We start from the raw sequence: 25034 nt of genomic DNA, 5'->3' as shown, positions 1-25034 counted from the left end.
AGCCCGCACTGTCCCGAAGAGGAACAAGCAAGAAGTCTCTGTGCATGCCAACCTTTGCCGGAGGCTGCAAAATGATCCGAGGGAGAAATTCGGGACGATAGCTTCAAGAAAGGATCCCGTGAATATAGGCGACAGAGGGCGAGTTGAAAAGGAATTGTGCTAACGAGAAATTCGTGATACCCCATTCGGGCGGGCAAATTTAGAGACACCTAAAGCGAGTGCACTTGGACGTTAGTGTTACTCGCAGGCTGTGAGACGGAAAAGCTTAGAGTGATGTCGAGTGCGACTGCCGGCGACTCTCACGTTCGACGAACTTGCTGCGCTTAAGTGCTGCGCCACTACGGTCAACAGTGCTAACTGCAGAGTCGGCGCTGATAGATTTTCTTGTGATTTTCAATGTTACGAGCACGGAATTGTTGAAGCCAAAACAAACTTGAAACGTTCATTTTCGACCCCCGTCGAATTGTCCTATACGGAGTAAGCCACTTCGACCGTCCGGATTTGGAATTGGTTCCTTGCTGGTATTAGTCATTACGAATAGACATGTTAATAAGATTATAGTACCTCGATTTTAATTGCGGATGTTCTTGTAAGTAAACATTATTCTCATAATGAAACAGTAACCATTTGTGAAACTCAAAATGTTGCAAATCATGTCAAGCCTTATGGTTTCACAAATCGTCAATGTCATCAATCCCAAATGACACTTCGTTTTGTCATCTAGCACCACGCCGCCGAAGTGGCACTCAGCATAGCGAAGTGCACTCCACTTGCCCCTAACGTCACTAAATTTTCTATTGGCCTATTATTCTGGCTTTTTTTTTCTCACACTTCTTGCCGTAACTCGCGAATATTTCACGCATTGCCTCACGACTTCCTACGTGGATCACAATCTGCACACAGCGGTTGTTTTGTGAAAGGCTGTTGCATACTTCACTAAGGGACTTATTCATTCTCTTTCGCTTAACTTAGGAGCGCGTGGAACCTGGCCTCTTCAGCATATAATTCGACGAGTTTTTACCTAGCGTTAATTAAAACAAGCGAAAAAAATGAAAAAGAAAGAGTGCACGAGGTTAACGCCGTTCACCGTGCCCTTTACACCCAGCGCTGGCTGTTCCTACATGGAAAGTCGAATATTCGTCGAGCGATGTGCACTCTCGGTGACGTTGGCACTATATATGGCGGGCGGAAATAGTCGTCAGAATGCCCTCCAGAGCTGCCAATGTTCTATTCTACGTGTACCTCTTAACTACATTCACGGTATCTGCAATGTTGAAAACAGTGGTATGGGAAAAATCAAACTTAACGTAACAATTGCAATCCCGTCAGGCGATGACACAGTGGCGTCGTGCTAGTGAGGTTGGCGGTTCAATTTCTGGCCGCGTATGAGATGAACTGATTTAATAGTAGTACTTGAAAACGTCCCAGCTGGTTGCGAAGCCCCGATAGTGTAACTCATTGCCACGCCCTGTTTTGGGGCCTATAATGGTAGGAAGTGTCCGTGACGAAGCACATCGCGCTGTGGAGTGTCCGTGACACCACACAGTTGGAGATGACAAATTGCTCGGCTTTAGCAAGAAGTCTTCGGCTCCCAAAAAACAATGAACCGCTTAAACAAAACTAGAAAAAAGAAAGCTTATTGCGAGAAATGACACGTATTGTACGCGTGTTCGAGAATTTTTCTGTGTGTGATGGAAATTTTTGTGTCATATCGGAATGGCTTCGCGTGACGTACTACGTACTTTTTAGGCCACCCTGTTAATCAAATAACTCCGTCGCATCGCTTCAACGAGGACTCATTCCGAATCATGGCGTCCTTTAACAAGCGCTCGTCGAGGAGAGGCTGACGACGGGGTTGCATTAAATCACTCAGCCTACTTGGTCCACGCGCCTGCGCAAAGCCGCTTCTTTCGGGGAGCGCTGTGCAGTGTACTTGCTGGCATGCTCGGCCAAATCACAGCGCCGGTCTCTATTTGCCGGCCAGCAGGCGCAAGGAGTCCGAGCTGTCCATTCGCAGCGAGGACGAGAACACGTCGTCCTTGTTCCACTTCACGTCCAAGGTGCGCTCCATGAAGCACGGCATTGCCAGCAGAAAGCTGACCCCGCTCGAGAAGAAGTATCTGCTGGCGGCCGAGCATGGTGACATACCCACCGTCACGAGGTACGTGCTGCCGCCTCTTTCTGAACACTTTTGAGAAATGTGTTTTAAAGCTTCCTTTACGTATACAGCGGCTGCGCTCCCATCTCACACCCACCCCCGGGGTATTGCCCTCACTGAGCAGAGAAACGCGGAAATTGCGCGTTCGACTCATGCAGGCGCACCGGCCCCATAGCCAAATGGCAGGTCCATTAAGTACGCGACACACACATGCCAGAATGTCACCCTTACCACGCTTTCTTTTATTTGCATGATTTTTTCTTTGGGTGCCCGTTGGCACAACCAAATCGGGGGCCTGGTTCCGCGTGGCCCAAGTGCGCCTATACCGCTGCACACAGTCACGCTCGAGTTAGCTGGCTATGGATCAACACTCCTGGCGAAAGTAGGAAGACGTTCGAGTATTTAATTTGATTTGCCCGCATTACTTAAATGAGAGCTTTTGAGAGAATTTCGAAAGATACCAGCCGTCTTGGTTCCTGTTTAAGGGATTTCCGCATATTAGTAATACGTGGCGGTTAGTTTAGCCAGGTCAGGGTTCCGTCATACCCACAGTGGTTTGCAGCTGAGCCTCACCCTACCAGGATACTAAACCTGGCCAAGACGCGTGCCGACCTGCTCGAGCTGGACATCAACTGCGCCGACTCGCTGGGTCGCACCGCGGTGCACATGGCCATCGAGAACGAAAACTTGCCGCTACTCGAGACGTTGCTCGCTGCCAGCGTCGAGGTTCAGGACAGCCTGCTGCACGCCATCAACGCCGAGTACGTCGAGGCAGTCGAGCTGCTCCTCGACTACGAGGAGAACACCCACGTCGAAGGCGAGCGATACGTAAGTGTGCAATTCACTCAACGTGTTCGCAACCCATAACGGGACCCTACAGAAAAAATCAGTTGTGGCGCGACCCAACACCCCGTTTCAAAGGGGACGCTCATAGAATCCATCCATTCATCCTTCCATCGTAACTCAAAGGGAAGCTCCTTACTTTTCGACACGCGATCAGGGTGCCCTACAATGCGCAGTTATAAAGTGAAATACACCAAGAAGCATGTGTGTCTTGGGGTAAAGCTTCGGAAACGATGGAACATGTTTTATTAGAACCTGAAGATATCCACCCAGCTGTCGGTTTAGGCTACTCTTGCCTCCTTGAAGCCCTTGGGTTCAGGGATAGCAGAGGGAGGGTAAGCATGTCCACAGTACAGATTAGTAATAGATGATTAGAGGTTTTGTGGCAGATAATTAGCGAGACCACAAACAACGGACGAGTACAAAAGCTCTTAATAGTGGATCAGAAAGCCGGGAATTCTTTGTGTGTGTGTAATTGAGTGTTTCAACGGAAGTCTGCCAGGTCGGGATGAAACATCACAAGGAAAGACGTACACCGACCAAGTAAAACTTTTTAAAAACATGATATTTCAGCTTCCTTACGGAAGCCTTGTTCACAATGGGCGAAAAAGGCTGAAGTTCCTGTGTAAATAGGTTTTAGCATGTGGCGCAAGCACCGCGCGTAATACGGAGGCAGGATTCCTTCGTTTTGATTGAGCGTGTGTCCAGTTGATTGTATCTCGAGAGACTCCAGGCACAGACGTAAATTCCAGTTTCTTTCCAGGCCGATTTTAGATGTCGTCCTGTCAATAGTGTGCGCAGTCGTCGCTGCGTGTTCTTCCAAAGCACTCGAAGCCGCACTTTTCTCATCCACATCGTTTTGATGTTGGTGCTGGCACTGTTTAAAGTTGCCCGACTTCCCGATGTAGATGCAATGGCAATGCGCCCAGGGTATCTTGTACACAACGCCAGGAAAGGCTTCCTCGGGCAGCTTGTCCTTCCCGCCAACGAGTGCGTGCTTCAGTTTTCGCACAAGAACGCGAGCCACCTCAACGTCATATTTACGCAGCACGCGTGATAAGGTTTCGCTTATCCGAGGCATGTAGGGAATGTTAGCGCGTTTCTTCGGACGGCCACTGCCAGCTTAGAAAGGGTTGAACAAAAGGTGTTCCACAGCATTCATGACCGCAAGGGGCTAACCGCTCGCCGAAAGAGCTTTCCGAATTGTCTGCCCATCGCAATTATCTTGAGGTTTTGTGCAAATGCCGGCTGCACGGCCCAACAGGGAGGCAACTACTGGTCTCTTGTGAGCGCCAGGATAAACAGACCAGAAATTCAGGTATCGGCCATTGTGTGTACTCTTCCTGAAAACGTTGAAAGAAAGCGCACCATTGCTTTTTTTTACAAACACATCCAAAAAAGGCAGTTTCTCGTCTGCCTCCATATACACCATGAACTGAATGGCTGCTTGATTGTTTAGATGCGTGGTGAAAGCGTCCAGAGTACAGTGCTTGACTGCACAAAAACAATGGTCAACATAGCGTAGAAAACTTCTTGGTTGATGTGCTGAGAGAAGCGAGCGCGGGACTTTTCAGTCAATCAATTGTCAGATTCGCAGCAGTCACCAAGACAGAGGCACCCATTGGTGTGCCTTGAACTTGCTTGTAGATGGCCTTATCAACACATCCCTTTGCTTAAGTGCCCGGGATAAGCGGGACCTTATCAGGCGTGCTGCGTAAATATGACGTTGAGGTGGCTCACGTTCCTGTGTGCAGTAAAGTGAGGCATGCACTCGTTGGTGGGAAGGGCAAGCTACCGAAGGAAGCCTTTCCTGGCGTCGTGCACACGATACCCTGTGCAGATTGCGATTGCGTCGACATCGGGGAGACGGGCAGCTTTGAACAGCGGCTGCGCCAACATCAAAATGATGTGGATGAGAAAAGAGTGGCTTCGAATGCTTTGCAAGAACACGCATCGACGACTGCGCACACTATTGACAGGACGACATCTAAAATCGGCCTGGAAAGAAACTGGAATTTACGTCTGTGCCTGGAGTCTCTCGAGATGCAATCAACTGGACACACGCTCAATGAAAACGAAGGAACCCTGCTCCGGTATTACGCGTAGTGCCTGAGCCATATGCTAAGACCTATTTACACAGGCACGTCAGCCTTTTTCGCCCATTATGAACAAGGCTTCCGTAAGGAAGCTGAAACGTCGGTGTACGTCTTTCCTTTTCATCTTTGTGTTTGGTTGGAGGGGGGTGGGGGGGGTAGATCTTATTTTAAAGCATACGGAGGACATTAGGAAAAATAAGAACAAGAGCTTGCTGGCGCAACCAACCACCCCGTTTCAAAGCGGCCGATCATAGCATCCATCCAGCCATCCGTCAGTGAAGAAAAGAGACCATTATATGCGGCTTTTTACACATTACCGGTGCTTATTACACATTACCGGCGTAACCAACTAACGCCACAACGTATTCTACTACACGACAGTGTAAACTCGCAAATCATTTATTACGATAGCAGCAAACACTTCGAACAGGCCAGCTAGCTATGCGCGTTGTGCACGCCGACAGTCTGGTGGCGCGGCCTCTCAAAGTGCACTCGGCGAGGGAGGTAGCCGTCGACCGTTAGTTTTCTGCGTCGTATCTCGTACATCTCTGTTCGATTCAGATTTTCAGAGCGAAATAATCAGTCCTGTTCGCATGTGTGTGGTTTTCAAAGCTTTAATGCTTGTCGAAAAATAATTGTTGCGTGGTAGGTACTCAAATACCTGCACAAACGTACCGGCGACACGATTATAATAATCACTAACGAGGTCTCATGAGTTGGAGCAACGGCAACAATAGAGTACGGCCGTTACGTGGGAAATTTCGCGTTTCTCTTTTTTTTTTTTGCGCTTATTGCACTCGATCAGGCTTACACGACTAAGCGATGAAGTTGATTGCGGTCTACCCATGTTGTGGTTTGTCTGCATGCAGCACGGCGTGTTAAAGGCATGCCGCTTAGGTTCAGAACGCCGCAACTCCATCTTGTTGCTTGATAAAGCTGCGGCGGTTTGCGAGGACTGATTTTATTGGTTCTATGTGATACACGCTAAATTGTCACACCAGCTGCATGTCTTGAAGTTCTCCAGGATGCATTTAATGCATGGCTTCACGCGCGTTTACCTTTTGGTAGTTCCTTTATGTAGATCTGACCCGTCCTGGTTGCTCAGTGGCTATGGTGTTGGGCTGCTGAGTAAGAGGTCGCGGGATCAAATCCCGGCCATGACGGCCGCATTTCGATGGGGGAGAAATGCGAAAACACCCGTGTACATAGATTTAGGTGCACGTTAAAGAACCCCAGGTGGTCGAAATTTCCAGAGTCCTCCACTACGGCGTGCCTCATAATCAGAAAGTGGTTTTGGCACGTAAAACCCTATAATTAATTCATGCAGATATGTTGATTTTTACAGCGAAGCTGGATATGGCTAGCCGATTCGTCCGTCCGTCGCCTGTACGCCGAAAACTCCTCCGGCGCAACTACATGCGCATGCGCGACAAAAAAAAAAGAAATAGAGGCGCGCGTGCAGGAGTTTCTCTCCTGCTCCGAAATGGATAGGCCACGCGTCGTACGTTCTCCTGAGGAGCAGCCAGCTTTGATCAGCAAGGCCACGGGTAGAACCGGGAACCAGCTTGTCTACGCCGTGCCGATGCTGCAGCCTGGGCACAAGAACAGGCTCGTACAGCCGAACGCAAGCTGCAACTGCGTACCGAGGATCTGGCAGCCTACCAAGCCATCGTTTAATGAACCGTCGAGATTCATTCTGTGACAAACACCGGGGCCGCACATTTCAGCTTCGCTGGTTAACCATCTGTACGGAGTGTTCAGGCGGTGATTTTTTAAACATATGATCATGGGCTGATCCTGGAGATGTTGCAGCCTAGAAATGTGACTCGATACGTGCTACTGGATATGTGACCCTCGGACGACTGGTTTGTCTGAAGAGATCCGCACGTATATGCGATTCAAGTGACCTTGAGCCTAAAGCCAGAGCCGTTATCCGGGCATCGTTGAGAGAAAGAACCAGATCATCCGGGCAACCAGCCGAAAATTGAGAAAATGCGGTCTCTGGCCCCCAACCTTTTATATAGGACCACGTTACATACGCTAGTTACTGCCCAAACAAATTACAAAAATATTGCTTCCGAGTTCTACTTAATGTTTGTTCATGATATCACTTGATCAAGTTGGAATTTTTCAGGAACGAGGCTTTTGCCTCGCTTCGTGTGTAAGGAGCTTAAAGCATGCTGTATTCTATTCCTATGATTACACGCAAGTACTTCTTTAGGTGCTTTATTCGTTTCCCCGAGCACGCCTTCGAAATTGAAGTTGCTTGGGAAATGCGTTAAAAAAGTGGCAGTGCAGGATGGCTGCTGCACAGGGTTTGATTTTCGCGGCGCCATGTTTTTGCAGCACCATGTAATGCTGTCTTAGCAGGGTTACCACGCACAGTGCATTTTTGCATGTGAATTTTGTACTCAATTGCATTCCTATTTATCTTTGACGACGCAGCCTAGGCCACAAATGCCTAAGTCTGGCCTTGGCGCCTGTCTACCTTGGTCGGCGCTGTTTCGCCTTTAAATACAAGGTGTGGCTCCTTTCTTCCATAACAGATTGGAATAAAAAAATACTGAAAACCTGGCAAGGCTGCAACGTTTCACGTTCCCAGCCAGGTTACTACTAAAGAAATTTCAGATTGCGAAAACAGCAGCGAGAAGGACAGTTAGCCGACGTACGCAGCGGAATTGCATCGGCCGTGAAGCGCTAACTGGCACTTTTATTCACCTGCGCGTTAGGGCACTTCGTTCACCAGCACATACATTTCCATGAACGAATTCACATTTAGAATCTCTTTGAGGCGATTTCGACTGCACTTATTCAGCAATTCAATGTGTATTCATCGGTGGCAAGATCGCTACAATACGCGGCGGCATCGCGCCATGCGTAGGCGTTTGAGTTATGTTTGCACCCATGTGTGCCTGTTTTGAGATGCAGAAACAGTAATATAGCAAGGACTGACTAAAAAAAGCTATTGAGGCATCACATTAGTCAACAAAACGAAATCGCTACTTAACGCACTTCGTATAACTAGGCTTCGTTGGGCTTGTCCCCGGGACGCGCAGGCACGTATGCGGACTGAGTTCTCCCGAACGCCGGTAACATCGTGTAAATGTCCGCTCTCATCATACAGGCCCACGCCTGAAGTTTGACACCCGAACAAAGGAGAAATCGCTGCCGCGAACTTCAGCCATCCTTGCTGCAAAATGTTGTCGACTGCTACTGCACCCCAAGCGTGCTTTTGGTAGCGTCCGCTAGGTTGCTATCAGTGGCGCCTCCGTAAGCAATACACTACGCCTATAGTTGACATCACTGGGTGTTCCCTCGAAGAGGATAGACAAAAGGCAGGGAGGTTAACGAGAGGCGAGTTTCCGGTTTGCTACCTTGCACTGGAGTAGGGAATATAGGGATTGTAAAGACGACGACAAAGAGCGAGAGGAAAAAAGGAACACGAAAAAAACGAAAATAAGAAAAAAAAAAGATAAACAGGTAAGAGAAAAAGTTCCATTCACAGGCGTCCACATAGGCCAGTCGATCTCAAGAAGCGCAGTAGCGCGTGCATGGCCTTCTGATGCGATGTTAGCCCTCTATTGCATGGCTTCCCACATTTGGCACATACCGGTTACCATTTTTTTATTGCCTGTGTGAGATGCCCAGTTGAGAATGTGACACCATCAGAGTAATTGTCATAGTTATGCGCGCCTATTATTGGGAAGTGCTGCCATCTCTTTAGCGATACGCGAAACAGAGGTGAAGTAGATTTTGGGAAGCGATGTGAAACTCGGAGAGGGCAAACAAGAGCAATTGTTTTTTTTTTCTCTGAACATTTTCACCTCATAAACATAGAAAAATTATTTTGGCATATTTGCTGGTCTCATCAATTCAAACCCAATATTAGCTTTCTCAATTTCGTCCGCAACTACAGCAGAGAACCCGAAATCGGTATGCCATATTTGGCACAGTATGAACTTGAAAGACAAAAAATGGTAACGTGCTGCCGTCTATTCAATAGCCCGAAGTTGCAGGTCACTCTATCACAAGATGAAATTTTGTCGCCCGGTACGGTCAGGGTGAGAATCGTCTACCAAACTGTCGCCTGAAAAGCGAAAAGGAACTGAAATTTAAAGGACGTGGTGCTTCAGAAGAACCCAGAAGCACGATAGATGACGTGTATTTATCTATCGTGTGTACGTTTGTACGATAACCGCGCCGTGAAATTTCTGTATAGCTTTGTTGGGAGATATGCAGTCCAAAAGACAAAGCGCTGGTTTACCTCCGCCAAGGAGATTCTCTAAATTGATTGTCCCAGCGTAGTAAAGGTCTACAACAGACACATGGGCGGGGTCGACCTGCTGGACTCACTGCTTGAACTTTACCGCATGCATATCTGGTCGAAGACCTGATATGCATGCGTCTAGCTCGACGCATGTGTCTAGTTAGACGCATGCGTCTAGCATGCGTCCTTGCTAGACCTAGTCTAGCAAGGACACGCTATCACGTTACAGTCGATTCCAAGCCACCGTGACATAATGCGCAATGAACATGCCGATGCAGCAGCACGATCTGCACATGAGGTCGGTTTGAAAGACTCCATACCATTCACAAAAACAGACGCAGCAGTGAAAATTCGTGTGCTTGGAAATGAAGCCATCAGATCTTTATGGAACACACCAAACTTGGAGCACAGATGTCTTCACCGACTGGACCCATCCCTTCGACTTGGAAACCCCATCTGGATTCTCTCGACCCGAGACAACCGTACTTTGTCAACTGTGGCTTGGTGTCGCTTTCTCAAGATATTTTGCCTTCCGAGTCGGTATGGACGAGAGCTCGGCTTTCAGTCACTGCGGCGGCGAGGAGACTGTAGAACGCGTAATTTGCGACTGTCCTCGATACAGAGCGCACCGGCTGTCGCTAGCGGCCGTGTTGGCACGCCTTGATGACAGGCCACTTTCAGAACAGACAGTCTTGGAATGCCGACATGAACTGTCGTCGCAACGAAAGTCGGTCAAGGCTTTGTTGACCTTTTTACGCCACAGTGGCCTATTATAAAGACAATAATTATCCCGTCTTTTTTTACGCCTTCCTTTTTGTCCCCGCTCTTCTTTCCGTCTTTACTTCCCCTTTGGTTTCCCCTAGAGCAGGTAAGCACACCGGAATATTTAACTGTAGTTAACCTTCCTGCCTTTCTCCCATTTGCATCTCTCTCTAATAGGACTAAGTTAAGCTGTTTGAGAGCCGGCGATGACATAGCGGCTTTTTAACGGACGCAAGGTCTCGTAAGGTTGATCTTTGGTTGAATGAGGCACCAAGGAGAAGTCGAAAGTCTCGCGGCAGGTGTGAAACAAGGTGGCAGAACCGTTCGGCAGAATGAGACACGTGGTCTGTCCGCAGGTAGAGAGGCTAGATGGTGGCAAGGAGTGAGGGCAAAGTGCCTTAGGTGCACTCTTAGTGCTTCAACTGCGATATGCGTATTGATGAGGTACTGCTGGCACCGTGACGCGCTCCGAGGAAGACCTAGACAAATCAGTAGTGCATCATTCTGAATGATTTGAATAGTACGTAGACTTGTTTTACTTGCGTTAGTCAATGCTGCCAAGCTGTACCGCAAAACGCGCTTGTGAACATTCCCCAGGTCTTTCCAGCGAATAACGTCAGAAGGTGAAAGATGCCTGTCAACCGCTTCTTGTTCAATACATGGGGGCTCCATCAGGTATTTGTGTCAATTATGACACCCAGGAATTTGTAAGACCGTACAAATGGTATCATCCGCCCATTGATTAACACAGTGTAGTGCGTTATGGGCTTAGGCGTAAATGCCATATATGCAAATTTATCCAATGAAATCTCCAGGCCTTGATTGGGGAGTTAGAGTGTAGTTTCAGTGGCAGCTTTCTGGAGCATTGCGCGCAGCTCTAAGTGTGTCGCTCCGTACGCCCAAACGCATGTCGTCCACGTACATTCACAATTTACCTGTGTTTGGAAGGTGATCAAGCGTGAGGTTAAACAGCGTAGGGCTCATACGCCGCCTTGGGGAACGCCACAGTAGTTGTAAAGGAGTGTGGCCGTCCTTGCAGCTTACAAAGAAATGTCGCATAGAGAGATAGCTATGTAGCTATCAAAATATCCGACCACCGAGGCCTCCCTCTTCGAGAGCGGCGAGGATGGCTTCATGTGTAACGTTGTACGCCCCTTTGACGTCGAGGAAAAAACAAGCGCAGAGACTTTTACACCCTTTTCGGTACTGAACATAGGTAACCAGGTCGACGACGTTATCAATCGATCGGTGGCCACGTCGGAAGCCTGCAATGGCAAGTGGGTAGACGTTGTCGTATTCCAAGTACCACGCCAGGCGTCCAATGATCATCCTCTCCATTACTTTGCCCATACAGCTCGCCAATGCATTCGGGCGATGGTACGAAAGCTCCAATGGAGACTTGCCAGGCTGCAGTAGCGGAACTACGCGACTAGTGTTCCAGCTTGTGGGAAGTGTGCGAGTTAGCCAGGATTCCTTATACATTTCAAGCAGAACACTCCTCGCCCGCTCACTCAGATGACACAGAGCTCTGTAAGAAATTCCGCCAGTTCGTGATGAAGACGTACGTCTGCATAAAGCTAGCGCGGCCTTGAGTTCACGGATGGAAAATTGTAGATCCATGCGGGGGTCACGTGGTGGCGAAACCTCAGGCAATGTGATAAGTTTTTGGAAGCTGTGAGTTGCCCGAGTAAACTCGCACAGAAGTCTTCTGCTACATCAATATCTGGTCGCTATTGGAAGGGGGCCAGAGCCTTGAATGGATACCGCTGTGCGGTTGGAGTCCTAAGCCCTCGCACCGTCTTTCATAAGTGCGATAGGGGCTTACGAGGGTCTAGCGATTCACAGAAAGCCGTCCAGCGCTGTGACTCCAATTTGGGTAGGCCCCCACAACAGTAACTGTACGTATTTTCTTCTTTGATGTTAAGCATACGTATTGGTTATCGTCATGAGGCGGTACAGGCTGAAGAATGTAAGTGAGGTCATTGCGAATAAACACGATAACCTTGCTGTTTTCACCAATAGTTGGTGACATAAATGATTCTTAGCTGGATTGCCTCATTCAGTTCGATAACTTCTGCTCGCAGATGATGATGACGGGAAGCTTGGCGTAGACGAATCGTCGTAAATCGGCGATGCGCGATAGTAGTCCCCGGGAATTCCACGGGAAAATTGCTGCTTTCCGCACCTCCTCCGGAACAGATAGTTGTTGGTGTGCCATGCTTTACTCAAGGGTTGCAGCGCCGGACTTACTGTGTCCAGTAGTTGCAGTACACTTCTGGCTGACGTTGTCTGCATGTTGTTCAGGAACACGTGAATGGCATTCATTAAGAATCGTAGTAGTGATACCACTTGCTGATCTGCATGTCGTACCCCATCCGATGTAGCAGCTTGCTGTACTGGATGCGGCAGCTGCTGTTGCTCTTCTATAGGTCGTGTACTTGAAAGCGATGGCCATTCATTTGAAGACAGACGTTTAGATGTTTTATACTGTCCAGCGCCAGCGTTTGCTGCGCTGTAGGTGGCGACGTTACTTGTATATGTAATGCTTTTTTCGAAGCAGTCGAACTCCTACGTGAGTACCATCTAGGTCGACGTCGTCTACGTCGCACTGTTTCAGCGACCACCTAGGGGGTTGAATTGTCCCTAACCATTTGTTTGAGCCCAGGAAGTTCTTTCCTAATCTTTGTCAGTCTGGAAGAAGGCCTGTGAGTGCCTTCACAATTAGAGCACTTCAAAACAGTCGCACTACAGTTTTGTTCTGAGTGGGGCTCGGCGCTTCGGGGACACATGGCAGAATTTGTGCAAGCGCCCTTGACATGGCCGATCGTCTGGCAGTTATAACAGTGAAGCGCCTTTGGAACAAATGGTTGAACCGGGTGACTGAAATGGCCAACCTTCACGTAGGAGGGAATGGAGTCACCCTTGAATGTTAATATCACACAACGTGTGTTACCAAGACTGCTGGCGTGCACACTAGCATTGTTCTCACTCGCTGGTTTTATGAGCACTGGAAGGTCTCCATCGGGGATCTGAATGTCAATGTCATAAATGTCTCCTACATTGGTGGTGCCATCCGCTGGGACAATGTATCGAACCTTTATGTTGCCCAACTGCGTTACATGCTGCAGAAACGCCTTAAGAACAGCAAAAGGAAATGCAATAAGGAGAGTTCTGATCGCATTATTTTTGCAATCTACATGAGCAGATATTTTTGTTGGGCTAGTTGGTGCATATTACTGAAGTACAATAGCGCCAAACAGACGACACAAGAAGAAGAGACACGGACGAGCGCTTACTAACAACTGATGCTTTAATGACGGAAACACACAATATATATACGCAAATTTGGCCGCGCAACTCGCGCATTGTCAAAACATCACATGGTAACTAGGCAAAAGGCGATAGAACGATTGTGAAGGTGACGTTCGTGAAGATGACACGTGGTGTACAGGGCCAAATGACTATAAATGATGATGGTTACGCGATACACAAACACCGCCGTAAGGGAGTGTTTACATAAAAAACTAAAATATTAGGAATATTCACCAGGCGCCGGCGGCGCAGCAACATGCTCAGTTTTAACTATGGGCTTCTAAAAATGACATCTCACTTTGATACAGAATTTTCGATGGTTCGCTTACGCATTCAAGGCCCTTCCCTTTAATGTGGAAGGCTTCCTTCAGCTCACGGGCCACGCTGTCTCGACTTCTGTTCAGAATGATGGTCTCTCTTAGGCGAGGCTTGCACCCGCACTCTTTGCAATGGATGGCCATATTGGAACCAGTTCCTTTTTCCTGCGACCTTTGGTGTTCTTTTAGCCAATGCATGTTTTTTTAGCCAATATGTGTTTCCTCCCCTACGTCAAATATGGCAGCCCTCGTCACCCACATCACATGCTCTTCATGCCGCGCCAGACACATCTCGTTTTGCCTCAAGAAGGGACTGATCCCTGGTGAAATTTCCGCCCTCTTCGGTGCCATTCAGCCTTCCTACGGGCACGCAAAGCGGGTGTGTAGGATTGTACGTTCGGAATTGTGGAGGCAAGTGCGGCTCCTTTTTGACTATTTGCGCGTGACATGTCACATCAATTATCCTGAGTGGGTTGCCGAGAAGAAATTCCGGGAACACAGGAAGCTTGCGGCTCAAACGGTGGAATTCTGGTGGCGACATATGCTAAACAACACACCCAAGCCGCCAGACAAGAAGAAGGCCAGTGGTGCCGTAAAAATCCTGGGACAAGTACAAGTCACGGAGGACGTAAAAAACGTGCTGGCGAAGGAACCGAAGTTCAGCCTCGAACCTGAAACTGCAGCGCACGAGCTACTTTCTTTGAATAGGCGTGTTGCCGAGAAGGCGTCACCTGAAGACCAGGAAAGGTGCCTACTGGAAGGAGTGGACGCTCTGTCAAGAACAGTTACGAAGAAATCTTCGAGCAACTGATCTGGGATTAACAAAGTTGTCACATTCTTCAAGGACAATGGCCTGCTGCTTTTACAGGCTGACAAGGAAGGAGGCTTCGTTGTGGTCCCGCAAGGAATTTACAAGGAGAAGGCCTGCCGAGCTGTGGAAAAGAATTTCGCCACGTCAAGCCTCAAGCCGGCTAGGGTGAAATCTCAGGCTGTGTCCCTCTGCAAGGAACTGGAACTAGGAAAAATAGCAAATGCCATAAGTAAGTGCAAAAATAAGACTTTGGGCATGTTTTTTACCGCCAAGACCCACAAAGAAGAAGTTCCGTTCCCGTGTATCGTGAGCGAAAGGGAATCTTGGCAACGTCATGTTAGCCAGTTTCTGTTAAAGCATTTGAGTTCACTTAACATAGAAGATCCTTTCGAAACAAGGAACTCCTATTATGTGGTAGGATTTTTACAGTCCTGCGGTACCGTCGGTGGTTTTTTCTCGGTCGATGTTAAAGATCTTTTCTATTCTATCCCACACAAGGAACTGTTTTTAGCTGTCCAGGCATGTATTGAAAAGAAAGGCACCATTTCGTTTCAGAATTCTGTGGGCATGTCAGTTGAAAATTTCATTAGGCTTCTGAAGTCTTATCTTAGTTCCACGCTTGTTCAGTTTGATGATAGGGTTTATGTTCAGAAGAAGGGCATCTGTATAGGGTCCTGTGTAGCCCCTATCTTAAGCAACATTTTTCTTTCGGCCGTTGATAGCGTTTTGGACAGCATGCTTGACAAACAGAAGGTTTTGAAAGTATTTAGATATGTAGATGATTTCCTAATTGTGTTAAACAGACAGGATCCACCAGGCCACCAGGACACTGTAAAAGAGATGCTAGATGTTTTTATGAAATATAGCCATGGTTTAGAATACACCTTTGAACTACCAAAGAACAATAAGTTACAGTTTTTAGACCTCGAGCTCAGCCTGGGGGCTGAAGTTCACTGGAAGTACCAACCCCGAGCGCAAAAAGAGCTCTTGTCTTATGAGTCAGCCCACTCTAAGATCGTAAAAAGAGTGATAGCCACAGGGGCATTGGAATCGGCTGCCCGGAAGTCATGTAAGCATGCCATACGAAGCAGCTTCCGTCAGCAGATTGAAAGGCTAAAGGAGGCGGGGTTTCCACAGACAGTTATAAGTTCTGTAGTAGAGTGCCTGCTCCAGAAGATAAAAGGGAAAGCAAGAAAAAACACGCAAGAACAAACCTGGAGATTAAGACCTGTAGTCGTACCGTACTCTCACCGCGTAGCCCACAACCTGAAAAAGGTCGCGAGTAAATTCAAAGTCCCGGTTGTTTTCTCAGCCCCTTCAAAACTTGCTACATTGTGCGCCCGCGTTAACAACCAAAAAGCAGAACGCGCGAGCTGCGGAACCCAGCATACCAATCCACTTGTCAGTTGCAAAGAAGGGGTAGTTTATCAAATTCCGCTCTCATGCAAAAAAGGTTTACATAGGGCCAACGGGGCGGTGTCTAAATGAAAGGCTAAAGGAACACGAAAGGTCACAGGAAAAAGGAACTGGTTCCAATATGGCTATCCATTGCAAAGAGTGCCGGTGCAAGCCTCGCCTAAGAGAGACCATCATTCTGGACAGAAGTCGAGACAGCGTGGCCCGTGAGCTGAAGGAAGTCTTCCACATTAAAGGGAAGGGCTTTGAATGCGTAAGCGAACCATCAAAAAAACCATCTAATTCAGCCTTGCTGGTTATTCAAGCTTGGCGGCTTCTCGAATTTTTCTGTGGGCAGACTGCGTGACAGTGCCCACAAAAGCAGTTATGTATCCTGTGTGTGTGCATGTGCGTTTGTGTGCGTTTGTGTGCGTTTGTGTGCGTGCGTGCGTGTGTGTGTGTGTGTGTGTGTGTGTGTGTGTGTGTGTGTGTGTGTGTGTGTGTGTGTGTGTGTGTGTGTGTGTGTGTGTGTGTGTGTGTGTGTGTGTGTGTGTGTGTGTGTGTGTGTGTGTGTGTGTGTGTGTGTGTGTGCGCGTGCGTGCGTGCGTGCGTGCGTGCGCGCGTTTCTTTCATTCTTTTTCTCTCTCACCTATCGCAAACATTTGCCCACCAACCAAGGTAGCCAACCGGAGATGATCTCTGGTTAACGTCCCTGTCTTTCCTTTGCCTTTCTCTCTCTCTCTCTTGGCGGCTTTTCCAGTAAAACTGTGTGTGTGTCACACACATTGTCACACACAACATGCCATGCATTTGCATGGCATGTTTAAGAATGAACTATTAAAGCTCTTGCACTCAACTAGAGAGGACGTATGAAACATTTTTGCAGCCATAGCTAAACCAGAATCGAAAGCATTGTTATTGAAACAGACACCAAAACAGAGCTAAACCACGCGTCTCAATTCTCGGAAGACAAAATTATCGGTCTGAAGAGCCGCTCGGGGCACTGCAGTAGCCCGGCCGCAGGGCCCTACGCGAGTGTCTGCTCTTGACGAATATGTTTATGTCAGACCACTATCGGGGCGGTGATGGTTCGGCCGCGCATCGTACGTTCGGCCGAAGAACAGGCGGCGTTTCATTAACGCCGCCTGCTGCTTTCATGGCTGCACACATGCAGGGATTGCTATGAACGAAAAACAAGCAATAGAGCTGTTGAACGGAGAATACTTCCGCGCCGCCGCGCTACTGACGTCATTGTCTCCACCAATAAGAGCCGTTTCTCTAGGTAATGTGAGAGAAACGAGTGTTTCTCGCGTCATGACACTATCGGAGCTGCGATGGGTCGGCCGCATGTCATGCGTTTGGCCGAAGAATAGGCGTCGTTTGATGAACGCCGCCGGGAACTCGCTCGAGAAAGGGTTTGTTTTCGACGTGGCGACTTCTCCGTCAGGGAGGGAGAAGCCGAGGCGTTACGACAACGGAGAGCCGCGGATCCCGAGCTTCGCTTGCACCCCTTTTCAATGTACTGGAAGGGTGGTCAACTTTTTTTTGTCTGTATAAAAATATATGTAAGACATAAGACAAAATACGCAAAAGATCTTGGTGGTGCCACCCACCGCACGGTTTTAAAGGGAACGCTCATAGCATCTATCCATCCATCAATTAGAGTGCCTGCATGCTATCACTCTTCTGGCGGCGAGGAAGAGAGCAGCATTCCGGCACCCTACGTATCACCTCGACAGAATACGTCAGCGACCAGTCGGAACAGCTACCGCCACGGGCTGTTCACGTAGTTTCGTGCAAAAGACGAAGCATCCATTGCGACAGAAAATTATTCGACAGCTATACTAACTGCGTATGGTAGTTTGATCAGCCGCATAAACTTTAAACATTCGCTTACAAATTAAATTACCAAGCATAGTCTCACGCCCGCGCAAGCAAACATAAACACATGTCGCTCGATGATCGCGGTTATTTCATCTCGGAGTCCTGGCGTGAAGAAGAGCGGCCGTAGCAGCGAAAGAATTGCCCTTCGTGCGGTCTCTCGCTTCAACGCGAATTAAGCGGCGATAACAGAGGCAAGAAGCTATCAGCCCTCGGCGTGGCTAGAATCTGTTCCCACCGCAGTTTGCTTTCAATACACGCGCGGCTGCACTCAGCCGCGCCCTCCCCCTCTTGCTGCCTTGCGTGCGATGGAGGACGGCTGGCGTCCTCCCCGCCTTCCTCCTTTACGCGCCCGAAATCGAGTCGCGATGTCCTTCTCGGCTCACCTGCACACTTTCACTCGTGCCGACAAGTTACGGCTGGCAGCCGCGATGTTAAGCGGGAGACAAATGGTCCGATTCGGTGTCCGATCCGGTGTCCGACGCGCCGGAACGGCAGCCGGAATCGAGGTGTTTTACAGAAGCGCCGGATCGGACGCCCGGCGTGCGATAAACCGGGCAGGTTCTCATCGTCCGACGCGTCCGATAACCGCACCGTCGTTTGCCCGCTGCCAATGACAACGCGACTGGCATGGGGCGTTGTTCTCTGAGGTTCCCTCCACAGAGGCGGCGCCGGCGGGCCGGTTCCTCGCCATCTTTTTCTTTTTTTTTCTTGCCGGCTATAATTCGCTTCCAATACGAAATAATTGCCCGTTCAGTAAAATTATCTCCAACATGAGCCTGTTCTGCAAAGCAGCGCCTAGTACACCAGTGCTAAGCTACTGGCGAGATCGGGAGCCGCGATGCGAGGGCATTTCGCAGGCAGACAGCACACACCGGCCGTCTGAGCGGGGATGTATCCTCACTTGGGCTTGCACGTTTGCCCTTCGCAACGACTGCGTCAAGTAAACCAAATGTATTTAATTATAGGCGACCTAAGTGTACAGTGTTTTGGCAAAAATAAGCGCTCTTCGACGAGTTCGGGCTGGATGGCCGTCGGCCGCGGCGTCCGCCGAACTAGGCCTAGCGGCTTTTGGCTAGCTGTCAGCAGAGCTGCCAGTTGACAACGCGCCGTTGTGGAGTGTTTTGTCACTTGCAGAGTGGTAATTTTATTGAGAGTTTTTGCGTAAAGCGAAGGAGTGTTGTACAAAGTGTTTTATATAGCGTTTCTCGACGTGGATATGAAGTCTTCAGAGCCTACAAGATGAGGCGCAGGGCGCAGCTTACACAGCGCTAGCTCGTTCCGCCGCACGTACCACGTGCCCGAATCGTCGGATCGGACGCCCAATCACACCGTGTGTGTCGTGGTTTAGAATTTTAGCTTGTCCGGTATTCGGGTATGCGCAGGCGGACTGGGCGTTGGGGCGGAGGCGTCCTGCATTGTGCAGCCACCTTGCGGCGTAACACTCAAATAGACAAAAACAGCTAATATTGCTGTCCAAGTGTATTCTACTTCGCTGCTGGTGCAAATTTTCGGCAGTGGCGTAATCGTGTTGTCGCTGAGTATTTACACCCGCAGCAAAGTAAAATACACTTGGTTGCTCCAATATTAGTAGTGTTTGTCCAGTTGAACTCTGCGTCACCAGGTGGCTGCACCATCCGCTCACGTTTATGCCCCAACCCCTCCACCCCAACGCCCAGTCCCCCTATGTATACCCGAATATCGGGCAAGCTAAAACTCTCTGTTATCGCACTTTGACTTTACGCGAAAGAGCACGGTGACAGCGACTCCGACGGCGGATATGTGCCTGGAGTGTCCGTGTAATTCACATCGCAATAAAGCCATACAGAACGCGATCAGACATCAAAATGCACAGAGAGTCCGCGCCGCGTTCTTGAAGCGAAAAGTTTCACTACGCTAGTCGACACCGTGCTTCGCGCGAGCCTGCGTGTGTCGGAATTGGCTCCGTAAGCGCGTTCGGAGTCGGCGCAGGTGGCCACTGCCGCGCGCTATGCCTCATCGTTTGACGTTCACCGCAAGCGCTTGCTTATCGCGGAGGCCGACTATATAACCGCTTGCTAGAGAATAGGCGTGCGCACTCAACATGGAAGGAGAAGAGAGTGATACTACTGATAGAGAGAGCTGTGTTCATGGCTGTACAGAAATCGCAAGACAATGTGCCCAACAACGATGAATAAAGAAGTTTAATAATCCTGCATAACTTATGATATCTATCATTGATAAGCAATTTGCATAACTACACAAGGCACACGTGTAGTATAACCATAACCTAATCAAAGCATATCCATAAGTGAAACCGTAAGCATAACCATAGGCTAAATCATAAGGCATAACCATAAGCTAAACCGAAAGCATAACCATAGGCTAAATCATAAAGCATAACCATAAGCTAAGCCATAAGCATCACCGAACCTTTTCGCTTCGACATATCCAGGCTTAACCTTAGCTAAGCCCCAGCCAATTTTCATTCCCTTCCTGCAAGTGCTATCGCGGCAGCGCACGCGTTTGGTGCGCGTCACGTTTTCTCTCGATAAGTACGCGCTAATGACGCAGCTTCGCCTCGGAGTAACTCGCGGTCGAGTCTTATATGACGCCTTCGACATTAAAAGTGCAGCAGCACTGTCCTTGCATGTTTTCTGTCGCTGTGGTGCAGTTTTCCTATGATCAAACTAATTAATAAGTTTAAGAAGTTTAGAACTTTAGGTCTGCTGTGAGAAAATACTTTTTTGAAAAATACTTTCGGTAAAAGGACACTTCTTTATACTTACATTCCTGTCTAAGTTGTACATGTCAATTGCTCAAGTTGTGCATGTCAATGTCATTGTTAAGTATTATGTCTGTATTGTTGCTCGCGTGCGTTAAGGATAAAAGAACACTCAGTTATATTTACCTTCGTGTCTGAATTACCTATGTTAATATTACTATTATGTATAATGTCTGCTGCTTTTGTGTGCTCGCGTGCTGCTTTTTATATCCTAAGTTCACTATGGACCCGGGACTAGCCAATGGCTATGGGTCCAGTAATGCTTTCGTATTTTGTAAAATATGTTGTAAATAAAGAATGAATGAATGAATGAATGAATGAATGAATGAATCAACGAATGAATGAATGAATGAATGAATGAATGAATGAATGAATGAATGAATGAATGAAAGGACTGTGCATATTCAAGACTTCCATTTATCGCCCAGTCCATTTATGAATGCGCAACGAAGTTGCCATGCTTCCGTAGAAAACATGTTTCACTTTCCAGTTCTTCCAATTCTTCTGGTAGAGGGAGACACTAATTTGTCTTCTTCTTTCGCTCCTATTTCGGCTGTGTGCCTCTTTCTGGCTTCACTCTTACGAGTCACCGATCGTCTGGTCAAGGTCAACCTCTTGTTTTTCACAATGTGTCTCTCGGTGGCTTTCTATCGGGAGCTTCCTTCCCACAGTTGACAACGCAATCCTGCGTGGAGTCTTTTTGTCCATCGCGTTCGTGTTGTCTGCGAAATAATGACATGGAGCCTTTGTGTTCAGTAGCGCAGCTCCACCACGCTAACGACAGTCGCCCTCTGTGCACATTGTGTTGGCACTGCCAGCACTCGTCCATGTCGCTCAAAGCGGTGACGCCAAAAAGCCGACGCACGCTCGCCTTTCATCGGTCGGGCCGGGCAGAGAGACGTATACTAGTTGCGCGTTCTACGGCATGCTAGACTTTTCTCTCTTAACAACGAAGCTCTGCTATACGCATAAGGGAACTATTATTTAGGATTAATTACTTAACCGTTATCTTCAAGCACCCCTCACTACGTAGCACAAATAGAAACAACCGATTTAGCGAATTTTGTTATATTCGCGTGTTTTACAGCGAAGCTGTTTATGGCTAGGTTTTGGCGGATCTCGTTTCCGTGGGCACAGACCAACAATTTATACTCCTCTCGGCCGCCGACCCCTCTTTCCCAAGTTCTGTATAGTCCTCGCCACAAGCGCCGTCTCTCTCCCGATATTGCGCCATAGCGAGGCGCGCTCTCTACGGCGGCGCCTGTGCGGCGCAATATAGCGCGCCGTGATTGGCGTAGCGGTGCTATAATGAAACGTCATTGTCTCTATCCACCAATCGTGCGTGACCGGCTCGCTGGAGACTTGGCCTCGGTCGGCGGCGTGCGTGATGCGCAACAGCGTGAAGTGGCCGCGGGTGCGTTGCGGCAGTGCATCTCCTCCGAAGACGTGGACCGAGAGACTCTGTGCGGGATTTGCCACGATCGAAACGTTTACGGTGCATGTCTTCGGGAGGATACATCCATCGTCATCGTGGGAGGTTTCAATGTCGGTGTGAGCAGACCCGACGGCGCGTGGATAATTCCTTTCATGGTGGAGCGCCTTGGCCGCCAGTGTGTCACCGATGCCACCGTACCCACCACTCGCCACCGATCGCGCATTGACTTCGGGAGGAAGATTAACACAGTGAAAGTGGAGCCACTTGCCTTGTACCACAGTGCCCACAATGCTATGATTACAATGGCCACGAAATAAATGATGACAACCGGAATCATTGAATAAATGTCTCTTTATACGCCCAATAGCCAACTCATAATAGTCAAATTCAATATAGCAAATCCCCAACATAGGAAAACCCCAACATAGAAAAACCAACCATAGCGCCAGCTTCGCTGGACTTCCCTTTTCACGGAGTGGAAGGGTTCTGAATATTTTGCATACTACGTTATACTTGACATTGTATCTATACATGAGCGTCGTTATTTTCACCAGAAATGCTATAAATGGCGGACATTATTAGAACAGCCTGATCAAAAAAAATATCAACATAGCTCAACTCTGCCAGTAACCGGACTGCTCTTATGTGTTGCAAATAAAAATGAACATATATTTCTCATTTCTTGCAGTACGTACCACCAGCTTCTTCAACGGCGGTGACGGAATTTAGTAAATTGTGTGATAGACATTGACCAACATCTCTCTCGCATTTATTTAATTACTAATGGCGCAGCTGCCAATGAAAAATTTGTTGAAATTTTACAGAAACTTAGAACTGGCATGTTCAAAGCCAGGTAATTTTTGCCCATTTATATTTTGCGGCTGATAAAGAAAGCCCACAAAAGATTAAAAATATGACGTGACTAACTGCCCTTCCGTATAAAAAAAAAAGACAATGGCCTGAGAGAAGCTCGAGACCGCGCGACGCTCAATTAATGAATCCATCAATCATATATTTCTGTATTAAAGACACTTGGTGGGCGCAGACAAAAAGCCATCGATCAGGCTTGACAGGATACGCACCTCCGAGTACTGGCAGTCAAGGCGCATTATACATACAGCACTTCAACAGAAATAAACCTAATAGTGTACAGAAGTCAGGTGTATTAATTGGAAGGTTACTCAGTTAATCAGTTACTAGTGCCATACATACTAGTAAAAAGAAGAAAGCATTCTAACAAATCATTGCGCAAAGAACGCTTGTAGGCATAAACAGGTTCGCATGACTACATTAATACCGCACGAAATTAGACATCGTGTTGCGAAGAAAATATGAGCTTCACAGCAAAGCAAATAACATAAAGAGGTGTGGTGTTGTGATATATTTGGAACGCTGAATTAAGGAAGCGCAAGCGTCTGATATTTTAAGATCTGACTGCCGTAGTTTGTGTGTTCAAGGCATCTTCCAAAGCATTCTCAGCGTACGGACATGCTTAAGCTGGCCTAGTACGGACAATTCAGTAACAAATGAGTTGTTATTTTTCAGTTCCAATTTATAGCGTTTATGTGCCATTTTATGGTAGAGCTCATTTAATAGTAATAGATTTAGAGCCTTAAATATTCGTAACGTGTTTTCGTCGCATGCGGCCTTAACGATGTTGTAAAGGGCTTTCTTTTAAAGTTTCCGTAGTTTCTGAGTGTTAGTTTTTGTTGTCATGCCCCAGACAAAGTAACAGTGCGATAACTTAGAAAAAAAACCAGAGATTTGTCAATGAACACTTTTATATTCTGACGCTGGATGTAGCTTATCTGCACAAAACCTGTGCAGTTTCTGAAAGTTTATTTAATGTTTTTTATACTTGGGGGAACTGTCCACATCATGAGTTCTTAAAAAAACCAGGCCAAGATGTTTAGCTTCGCGTGTTATTAGTATATCTGATGACCCTAATGTTAAACTGCTGGTTATATTGAGTGCTTCACGTTGAGGCCCAAATAAAACTGCTCTCGTCTTTGCACCATTCAACGAGTTGGCGACACTCCAAGTTTGGGTTGCCTTTTTCTATGAGGGTATCACATCCTATCATGAACATTCTTGTGTTCATCTGCGAATATAATAAATTTTGTGTTAGTGTCTGTGTTTGGTATATCGTTCACGTATATGTTCAAGAGTAATGGGTTGAAGATACTACCCTGAGGCACACCAGCATGAATTGGTTTTACTTCAGTTAGAAAACCGTTAACAGTCATTTGCTGTCGACGGTGGTGAAATAACGATGGGATAAGTGTTAGAAAAGCACCTCTAAAGCCATATGGTTCCAGCTCCCAGTAAGAACTGGTGATTGAGTCAAATGCTTTAGACCCCGTAGGGGCTTTTGAGTCAGCAGGCGTTTGGAGTGTTGCGACACCACGTACCCGAGCACATGAAGGTTGGACCCTCCCGCGTGTAGCTGTACGCGGCATAGCCATGTCTGGGAAGAGGAGGATCCTGGGGATTGATCCGATGCCGGGTGTTCGGACTTTTGAGGCCCCCGGCTGAGGCAACAAACATCTATGGCCTCTGCTTCACATACGAACCCTCCAGACTGACCCGCCTGGTGGAAACCGGTCGTCGCCTTTTTCTGTCTCTCATCAAATGTTCGTCTCTCTCTTGCACTTTTTGGCCTTTCCTGTCTTCTTCTCTCTTCCATTTACGTCCTTTCTCCTTCGCGGCAAAGGTTAACCTTGTCCGGCTATGCAACCTTGGGTACACCATATTTGATTATAGTGACGGGGTACAACTGCCATCGTGCAGTCTTGTATGCAAGCTCTGCCACGTCCCCTCGTTGGGCTCCGTGGTGGGCGGTCAGCACTGTTACCGAATTTTTATGTGTATTCAGGGAAACTTCTTTACCCCCACTTCGTGATCGCCCTCAGAAACGAAGGCGCACTGAACATGTCTAACTTTTTGGCACTCGAACACAGAACTTTCCCCGCTTTCATGTAATCCACTCTGAT

At 48.0% G+C, this 25034-nt stretch overlaps 1 protein-coding gene across 1 annotated transcript in view; it reads left to right on the top strand.

The window, feature by feature from the left end:
• The first annotated feature begins 1121 nt into the window (after positions 1-1121).
• LOC126536031 (transient-receptor-potential-like protein) overlaps positions 1122-25034 on the top strand; it is a 203363-nt gene continuing 179450 nt past the window's right edge. Inside the window, exons 1-3 of the mRNA XM_072287491.1 lie at positions 1122-1165; positions 1988-2161; positions 2740-2986. Of these exons, the coding sequence (XP_072143592.1) occupies positions 1122-1165; positions 1988-2161; positions 2740-2986 (465 nt within the window). The remainder of the gene's footprint in view (positions 1166-1987; positions 2162-2739; positions 2987-25034) is intronic.

The sequence above is a fragment of the Dermacentor andersoni genome, chromosome 4 (genome assembly GCF_023375885.2).
Source record: "Dermacentor andersoni chromosome 4, qqDerAnde1_hic_scaffold, whole genome shotgun sequence".
In the NCBI taxonomy this organism is placed as follows: domain Eukaryota; kingdom Metazoa; phylum Arthropoda; class Arachnida; order Ixodida; family Ixodidae; genus Dermacentor; species Dermacentor andersoni.
Note: the sequence above shows the minus strand (reverse complement) of the source record. Positions and strands in the feature narration are given on the sequence as shown.